The sequence below is a fragment of the Equus asinus genome, chromosome 17 (assembly GCF_041296235.1).
Source record: "Equus asinus isolate D_3611 breed Donkey chromosome 17, EquAss-T2T_v2, whole genome shotgun sequence".
NCBI lineage: Eukaryota > Metazoa > Chordata > Mammalia > Perissodactyla > Equidae > Equus > Equus asinus.
In genome coordinates this window covers 49335931-49345588 of record NC_091806.1, presented here as the reverse complement: position 1 = coordinate 49345588, position 9658 = coordinate 49335931, and the positions used below count along the sequence as shown (strand labels likewise).

The following is a 9658-nucleotide window of genomic DNA, read 5'->3' as shown; positions in this document are numbered from 1 at the left end:
CCAACTTATAGATGGGGAAATGGAGGCAGAGGCTCTTGGCCAGGGCCGCCCAGCTAGAACTGAGTAGAGCAGGGATTTGGACCCAGGGGTCCTATGCAGGAATCTCTGCCCTCTACATCCACTCTCTGCTGCACAGCCCAGGACGACGGCCGGGGCACTGCCTTAATGTGTGTTTTGGGCTGAATGGCAATCCCCAAGAGAGGTTCAACGCTGACTCCTGGCACCTGTGCACTTGACATTTGGAAATAGGGTCTTTGCAGATGTAATCAAGTTAAGATGAGGCCATTAGGGTGGGCCCTAACGCAGTGACTGGAGTGTCCTTATAAGAGGACACAAGAGACACAGAAGGAAGGCAATGTAAGAAAGGAGGCAGAGATTGGGGTGATGTGGCCACAAGCCCAAGATAGCCTGGAGCTCCAGAAGCTGGAAGAGGCAGGAAGGATCCTCCCCTACAGCCTTCGGAGGGAGCACAGCCCTGCCAACACCTCGATTTCTTTCTCCGAGCCTCAAGAGCTGTGAGAGAATACAGTTTTGTTGTGTTTTCTAAGCCCCTCAGTTGGTGATACTTAGCTGTGGGAGCCACAGGAAACGAAAACAGCATTTTAAACACCGTTACAGATTAAAAAGCCTTCCGGTGGACATCGCCCACCTTCCTACCAACTCATTGAAGTGATCCCAGGGAAAGGCTGCACCACCACAACTGTTCCACCTTCATTAGACCCCCCCCAAGGACCAGGCTCAGCTGCCTGCCAGGGGGGCTGCTTATCCAACCAGCCCAGGTCGGGTGGGCTGGCTCCTGTAGGGCTCCACCAGCTTGATGCCAGCCGCACCAGCCCCCAACGTCTGGGCAGGGCCAGATCCAGTGGCTTCAGTGGATTTGAGACTTTATCAAAGAGAAGGAGGAAAGCCCTCCAAACTTGAAAATGCTCACGTTCTCTTCTTCTGAAGTTCATGCTTCCTCCCATCAGCTCTGGCCTCCCCTCCCCAAAAGCAAAGCAACGTCATTACAGAAAAGTCACAAAGTCTAAGTAAGGCAAATAGGAATCGCACACACACCCTCCCAATAGACCTACTGCCGATCCGGCTGTGCCGTCTGCCCTGGGCACCCCGCTGGCCACCCCGCGGTTTGTAACTGACTCATATCCTTAATGAGCGCCTCAACCAGGAGCCTCCTGCTGGTTTCAAACCTCCCCCCTCCTCCAAATGCCATAGAACAGGAACAACTCGATAAAAATTAGTTAGAAACTGTTTCAAAAGCAACCGCACCAAAGAAAGTTATTTCTGAAAAAGGAGACAAAAACAACGCAAGACGGAAATGAAGAGCCTCAGAACCCAGGCTTAGGGTATGGTTTCACCCCTCAAGTCGCCTCTAGGTCAGTGCTTTTCTACAAACTGTGATGTGGGGGGCTGAGCCTGCACCCTTGCCCAGCTCCAGGCTGCACCGCGGGCCCGGTGGGGTCTGCCTGGCCAGGGCCAGGCTGAGACGCTGAGGGGCGCGGATCTGGGCGCTACCCGGGGGAGCCCTTGTGTGCGCCGGACGGGGTGGGCGAGAACCAGGGGACCCCACGTGCGAAGCCCTGGACACAGGAAGAGCCTGGGGATCCGGGGAAGGGAGAGGCCTTGGGGACTGGGCGGCCGAGGTCCGCGGGGTCAGCGCGCACGGGAACAGGCGGAGGTGGCGGGGTAGGGGAGACAGGGGGGATGGAACAGGCGGGCGCGGGAGGTGGGTGGGCCGGGAAGTGGCGCCCATTCCTAGGGTGGCTGGGGTGCGGGTCAGGGAGAAGGGGCCACCCAGCTCTGGGGTGGGCGACAGCCTGGGCAGGAGCCAAGTGTGCAGAAGCAGCGCGGGAGGAGCAGGCTTCGCCCCCAACGTGGCCACCGCGTGCCCCCACCCCTTAAAGAGACACGCGGGCGTGCGCGCGCCGCCGCAGACGTCACACACTCCATTTGCATACGGCCCGCGGGTCTGAGCGCGGCGCCCCCACGGCGGCCTCTGATTGGTAGTCACGACGGCGCCGAAGCGTATTAGAGTTGCGCCACGCCCGCCCAGTCGCAGCCCGCCTTGCTCGCGGTGGGCGGGGCAGGGGGGCTCGGCCAATGGGAGGCGGCGTTGTTGGCGGCCACGGCGGCGCAGTTCCCGGAGCGAGCGCAGCCACCACCGCCGCCACTGCCGCAGGAGGCGTGAGGTGCGGACGCGCGGTGCTCGGCGGGGTAACTGCGCGCGGGGCGGCCGCGGGGCGGGGGCCGGGGCGGCGGGCGGCGGGCCCCGGGGCGGCGGGGTCAGGCTGGCGCCGTCGCGGAGGCCGCGGCGCAGGGCGGGGCCCGCGCGCGGAGCCCGGAGCGGCGGCGGGCCCGCGGGGAGGCTGGCGGGCGGCGGGCGAGCGGGCGGCGGCGGCGGCAGCGGCAGCGGCAGGTGTCCCTCCCCGCCCCGCCCGGCGGCCTGAAGGTCAGGAGGCCCTTTGTTCCCGCGCGGCCCGCCCGGCCCGGAAGGCGAGGGGGCCGTGACCCGCGGGGGGCCGCCCGAGGCCTTTGTCCGGACCTCCCAGGCCGGAGCGTGACCGCGGGCACGGGGGGCCTGGTGTCCGCGGCGGGGAAGTCAGGGCCGCTCGACCACTTGCCGTCGCGTCCAGGAGAGAGAACTCGAGCCTCCCGAAAGCGGAGACTCATAACCCTGCACGGGACGGAGGCAGCGTCCCGTGCGTCCCCTCCGCTCGGTCAGTGTCTGTCCTTTGCCGGGCGCCCGGCCACCGTCTATCGTTCGCCTCCTGCGTGCTCCCCGTCGGTGGGCGCGATGAGATCTGCCCTTCCGCAGGCTCCTCTCCGGGAGCCCGAGTCCCGTGACGCCTTTAGACCCCTCGGGGCGCGGCGCCTGTGCCCTTCGCTGCTGCAGGGCCAGCCCGGGGACGCGTGCATGCGGGCTCTGGCTCACGTGCCGGCTGTGCTTCGCCTTCTCTAGGAATGCCGGCTCCGTCTTCCCGCCTGCAGGCAGACGGTCTAGAATAGGCCTGCGGCCGCTCTCCTGTACAGGAATGTAGAGGTGTGTCCAGTGAGTCGCTGGAGCCAGAAGTTGAGAAGTCTGTAGAAGTTACCGCCTTCCCACAGTAGGAAGTGTACCTCTCCACGAGTAACCACGCCGGCGACGCCTCTGATCTCTTCGCACGTGCTCACTCATTTCAGAATAAGCTAGTAACCTGTTTTTCCATTTAACTCCTGCTCAGGAAACTTAATGCCCTGGGAGGTTAAGTAGAGTGGCTTGTCCAAGGTGACAGAGCTTGGATGAAAATGCAGGCAATTTTAAGTTTGCCCAGCTTTATCTTGTGGAGGCAATGGAAGATTTGTTGTTGTTTCTTGGTGGGAAAGATTGTCCCTGAGATGACATCTGTTGCCAATCTACCTCTTTTTTTTTTTTTTTCCTCCCTCCCCAAATCCGCCAGTATGTAGTTGTATATCCTGGTTGTAGGTCCTTCTGGTTGTGCCATGTGGGATGCCCCCTCAGCACGGCCTGATGAGTGGTGCCATGTCGGCGCCCGGGATCCCAACCTTCGGATCCCCCGACCCTGAAGCAGAGCATGAGAACTTAACCTCTTGGCCCCAGGCCCCTGGAAGAAGTTTTAATGAGGAGTTTTGTTTTCATGATTGCACTGAGACTAACTGAAGTTTAGTTGATGAGAATTTGAGCTGGTTGATCGTTTCCAGCTTAAAATTCTGTGATTCCACAGAAGGCTGAATGCTTCCCATAGTAAAATCTGGAAATTATTTCAGACTGGGACTAGCAATTGCTAGTGGAATAAATAGTGTGGCAATGTCAAATGAACTTCAGAGAAACGAAGGTGGGGCTAGAATAGGGATATATTCCAAAGATTAAATTCGTGACTAAAGAAGAGGGAAATGGTTTGAAAATTAGGGTTACCTAGTAGGGGTTCACTTATTAAGGTAGAGTTTCAGGAAAAAGAAACCCCAGAAAATGAATTTTCTCGATTTACTAGCTACTTTTTTGGAGATGGGGACATTTTTTCCTTTCATCTTTTGAGGGTAAATTATCATATTTTTTTCTGAGATTTGAAAGGATCAATTGAAGATAAGACTTTTTTGGTCAATAAAAACACTATTGCAAAACTTAACTTCTTATAGCATTATAATGACAAGAAGAATTCATTTTATGGATAAAATAGGCTTAGAAATTGTAACCTTCCCAAGTTTGCTTAGGAGTGTTTTCACTAGAATTTTAAGGCCTCTTGTCACGGTACAATAAGAAGAATTATTCTCAAAATAGTTATTTACGATTATATAAAATAGTAATTATCTTAACACTATATTACTGTCTTAAATACCTGTTATTACACATAGATTTGCACTTTTTTTTTTCCTGGTTGACCAGGGTTACTGATTCAGAATGTCTGCAGTTATCTGTGCCTCTGTATCATAAAATAACACCTGAACACTTGTGAATTTTGTGTTATTTTTCAAAACAAGTACAAAATAGTGATTGGAGAAATTGATCGAATTCTTTGCAAAGCTGATTTTATCATTTTTGGTTTGATACCCTCAGTAAACTGAGTTCTGAAATGGGTACATCCGTTTTAGGATTCTTGTCCTCCAGAAATGTACAGGCATTGCAGTTTTGTGAGTATTTTGAGTTTTGAGATTTTTATCTGTATGGGGCAGTTCATAATTTTATAGAGCTTAAGTACTTAGAGTTGGGATGTTCATTAACACATGGCAGTCTGAATTTGTACTTGAATCTTTAATTAAAATATTTCTGTTAACCAGTCAGGGTTTTAGCAGCCTCTTGATGGTGAGAGCATGTTAATTCCCTGTGCCTGCAGGTCTCTCGCCAGCTGCGCTTGGGATTGAGATCTTTTCCTGTTTTCTTCTTTTGATCAGTTGATAGTCTTCCAGCATCAGGAGGGATGACCTCAAATGTACAGTATAAATCGCATGATAGAGTTAGAAATTACTTACTTTTAGAGTTGCTTTTCTTCCTTTCCATTCCTTGTCCACAGTTTTAAAATGGTTTGACTGTTCTGATAAGCTCATGTTGTACTTTCAAAAATTTTGCCAGAGCCTACATTTTTTTGTTTATTTTGGAAGAATAGTGTGTGGGCAGGAGGGTGATTTAAATTCCTAAAGGCCTAGGGACCATCAACTGTATGAAACAGGCGAAAACCGGTACTGCTACTCCCGGTGATGTCCGTACTTGAATAGTCAGGCAGCAGTGAGGAGCTTGTTGGAAGTTCGGTCTGGGATTGCTGTCTAAGGGGTGCTTGCTTTTTTGTTTTAAAGGGAAGCGTGTTTAGGCATCCAAAGGAAAAGGCTGACAGTACTTAGTTTGGCTCTTCTACCGCTGGGATGATTTTAGAAGTAGAAAGTCGCTGATGCGGTATCGCTGCCGGAACTCGCTCTCACGGGCTTTAGCTTACTTTGCATGATAATCTCCTGGTTTAGCAAATACTCGCCTCCCTGAACTGCAGTTGTGAGATTGGCCCTGGAGCACAGGGTAAGTGGGAAGCCCTTATCAATGGGTAGTGAAGGATTTTGGGTTTGACTGATAGGAAATTGTCAAGAACTGGTTTGTGATGAGGCAGATTTGTTTTCACGTGACAGCTGCTGGTTTTCTGCTTTACCCTCTCTAGAGAAAGCAGGGCTGCTCTCCTTAGTTTGCCATTGAATTTGAGAGGCGGTGTATTTTTATAGTAAGAAAACTACAAAAGATCCCTTTGTGACCTTTACCTTTTGATCTTGACCACTCATTGGGCAGCCTTACATTTCCTCTTACGAGTATACTCTGTCAGCTGTTGTAATGAACTGTGCTGCCATTCTGGCTCCATGGGCCTTTTTTTTTAAGTGCAGTTTTTATTATCCAAAAAACCTGTTCAAAACCAAGATGAGATTATTTCTGTTGAGGAGTTTTGTGGGAGAGAGATTGACTATACACTTTAAATATTTATGTGCAGTGGTTATAAGAATGCACTTGTAAGTGTTATAATTTGAAACATTTCTTGTTTACCCAGTTATCGCAAAGTAGCTTTCAGTGCTTTGCATCTCTTGATTCGTTTGTGAGCACCCTTTGTGCTAGGCACAGTTCTAGGCACTGGGGATCGCACTGAACAGAACAGACAGAAGGCCTTAGCCTCGTGTGTTTGCACAGTGGCAGACAGACAAACAAGTTAGATAGTGGTGGAGGCTTTTGACAAACGTGGAGAGAAGGAGTAGGGACTTGGGTGGTTTCAATGTGAAGTAGAGTGGAGAGGGAAAAGCCTTTCTGACAAGGTGACAAGGTCTGTAAATACTGGATTAAGAAAAACGTTCACATGTTTGCCTCATTCAGTCTTGTACTAATGAATTGCAGAGAAAAGAGAGTGGGGGAGGAAATTGGAGCTGTAGCACTGAAGAACCACTGTGCCTTGAGTAAAAATAGTGTGTTTTGGTTAAGGAAAGGAAGTAGTTTCTTTACTTTCTTCCTGAAAACTGAGGGCTTGGTCTCTAGCAAGTTTCTGAAGACATGATTCACTGTTGTCTGCTGGCGTTTAGATCAGAAACTACTTGGGTGAGGCTAAGGTGTTCATGGGGTCCCTGACGCCGTGCTCTGTACAGGTAACACACAAGCAGACGGTGACCAATGGCAGTGAATGGATGAATGGAGCAGCGGTTGCTTGGCCGCTGTCTCCTGCCAAGTCCTGTGCTGGTTGCTGCACTGAGCGAGGCGACAGGCCGCTGCCCAGTGGAACTTGTTCTCCAGTGGGAAGACAAACGTGCATTATCTGTTCTTTTTTTCTTTAAACATGGTGGTAAAAAGTTTCAAACATGTTCAAAAGTAGTGCTCCCCATACCTAACACCTAGCTGCAGTAATTAACTGTTTGCCAATCTTAGTTCATCTATAAACATATAATATATGATTTTTTGAATCAGTTTTTTGATGAATGCCAGAAGAAAAAGGAAGTGCGTATACATTAGATTATCAGCCTTTACGTGTGATTGAAATCAGTTTGAACATAATTTCAAGACTACCTGTATGAGTTTAGGACCTGGAGACTTCTTTTTTTTTTTAATTGCTAAGAGATTACAAGTGTAAATGACAGGTGTATTGGTTAGCAAGAATAGCTTTTATTCAGAAACTTACACAGGTCATTGTGTTATTTACTTCAGGTATGTTTTCACTTACCTGCCCAGCATATTGCCTCCAGCACGCTTCCCTTCTAATACTAGGGAATGCAGTCACAGACTGGATAAAGGATCTGCTGATCAGGGCAGTGTCCGTTAGATCTGGCCTGTCCTAAGGCTTCATTGTGTTGGCCAGGTTTTGTGAGTGGAGATGTTGGGATGTCCTGCGGGGATATCCTGATTCCTCCTTATGATGGATGAATAGATGGTTCTTTGTCTCTTCTGCTGTGATCCTAAGCCAAAGCATGATAGTACTCCTGGAGGATTTGGACCTGTCCTCCAGGACCAGTCAGCCTCCCTCTTAGGTGGACAGGGTGGAATTGCCGTCCCTCAGACAGTATGTAAACCAAGTGATTATGCTATAGGGTTCATTTAACTACCACCCTAATTTAATAAGGATTATGGACTATAATGAAATTCTGAAGTCTTACAGAACATATTGATTTCATTTAAGTTAATTTTAATCACTCAGTTACCCTCCGTAGGATAACTCCAAGGTCCTTTGACTTGCTTAAGAGAGATGATAAATGTATAAAAGTTTTGGTTATATGAAGGGTGACTATATTCCCCAGCCTACACCTTTTTCTCTCAAAAATGGCCCAATTTGAAATTCTACGGTTAGTCTAGCTACAGATCAAGTTTTCAGTTAAAAATAAGGAGTTTAAAGTTATGTTGGATAATTTGCTACAGAAATTAAAAAATTTTCCCCATGAGAACAATTCCCTTGTTCGGAGTAAAAATAATTTATAAATAGGATTGTGAGGTATCCTATAAAAATAAAAGCAAAACACTCATTTGTGTAATCGTGGAAATTTGTGTGTCAATCCAAATTTAGAATTGTAGACTCAGTTAAAATTTTTGACCCTGGGAGGGAACCTGAACTGCTGCATTCTTTTGAAATTTTAGAATATTCTATTGCCTGGTATCCCTTTCATATTTAAATTTGGTTGCCTTCTAGAAGTAGAAGAACCTTCTGATGAGACTTGGACTTTGGTTTCATGAAATTGGTATTAAACCCAGCATATCAGCATTTAAAACAAATGGATGGTTATATTTCTCAAACTGCAAATTTGGTGGTTCCTTGTAACTTTCTATTTTACTTATTTATTTAGGATTGGCACCTGAGCTAACAACTGTTGCCAATCTTCTTTTTTCTCCCCAAATCCCCCCTGTACATAGTTGTATGTCCTTCCAGTTGTGGCATGTGGGATGCTGCCTCAACACGGCCTGATGAGCGGTGCCATGTCTGCACCCAGGATCCGAATCCTGGGCCGCTGAAGCGGAGCGCGCGGACTTAACCACTCGGCCATGGGGCCGGGCCGGTAACTTTCTATTTTAACTGTAGTAGGTATCGCTAAACAAAAGCAGGTAATTTGTGGTGATGAAATTTGACTAAATGAACTCTAGCTTGTTTATCATGTCACCACTCTACATTATTTTTCCTTAGATAAAGGGAGCAATGTTTAAGGTAACTCGGTTTGTTGGTTTCATATCAAGCAATAGATGGAATGATCTGTAAGCATGTTACACTTAGAAAAGTAGGAAGAGGCGCCGGCCTTGTGGCTGAGTGGTTAAGTTCGCGCGCTCCGTCCGCTTCAGCGGCCTAGGGTTTTTGCTGGTTCAGATCCTGGGTGCGGACATGGCACCACTCCTCAGGCCACGCTGAGTTGGTGTCCCACATGCCACCACTAGAGGGACCCACAACTAAAATATACAGCTATGTACTGGGGGGACTTGGGGAGAAAAAGCAGGAAAAAAAAAAGAAGAAGATTGGCAACAGTTGTTAGCTTAGGTGCCAATCTTTAAAAAAAAAAAAAAAGTGGGAAGAGAGCTGGAGTGAGTCATGTTTTAGGCACTTTATGTGTGTAATTCTGTCTTTGCAGCACCTTCTCAGATAGGTACTTTATGGGTCTCGAAACCAAGGTTACACAGCTAGGAAATGATAGGGATAGGATTCAAACCCACATCAAAACCAGATTATTGTGTGTCTGCTTTGTTCTAAACATTGGGTTCTGGGTTGGTGGTGGTGGTTTAGTCTTCAAGATTATTTTCTTTCCCATTGTTTAAGCTCATTGTTTTGTTTGTTTTTCTCTTTCTATCCTTGATTTGGCACCTTTTTATTTTTTTGAGAATGTCTTGTCAGGTTTAACTTAACTGCTTTGTCATCATGTCATCAAAAATAGCATTAAATTGCACATGTCTTCACATAGATGAAAAATAAATTGTGTCATTGTGTCAATGCAATCTCTTAAGTTGGCGTGGTGTCATTCCATGGGAAGGTGAACTTCTTTGGCCTGTGTCCTGCAATAGGGTGTTTATTCATTCAACAGATATTCATTGTGCCTAATGGTGTTTTGGGCCCTGGGACTACATAGTGAACAGGATAGAAGGCGTATTTTCTCACTCTGTTTCTAGACAGTGGATTTCTTGGGAACGCTGCTGAGCTGCAGCAGTCCTGACCCTGACTGAGCTGTTGATTGTCATCTGTTCCAACAA

At 48.2% G+C, this 9658-nt stretch overlaps 1 protein-coding gene across 7 annotated transcripts in view; it reads left to right on the top strand.

Annotated features, from left to right (window-relative positions):
- Positions 1-1139: 1139 nt before the first annotated feature.
- NAP1L4 (nucleosome assembly protein 1 like 4) overlaps positions 1140-9658 on the top strand; it is a 49120-nt gene continuing 40601 nt past the window's right edge. For 2 of the 7 annotated variants that reach the window (XM_014833281.3, XM_070488428.1), the window contains exon 1: positions 2133-2186. Coding sequence is in view for 1 of the 7 variants with exons in the window: in XM_014833279.3 (XP_014688765.3) it covers positions 1346-1373 (28 nt within the window). In the remaining 6 variants the exon portion in view is untranslated. Of the gene's footprint in view, positions 1374-1994; positions 2212-9658 lie in introns of those variants that run through there. The other 5 variants (XM_014833279.3, XM_044749640.2, XM_070488426.1 and 2 more) reach the window with 5 other exon arrangements.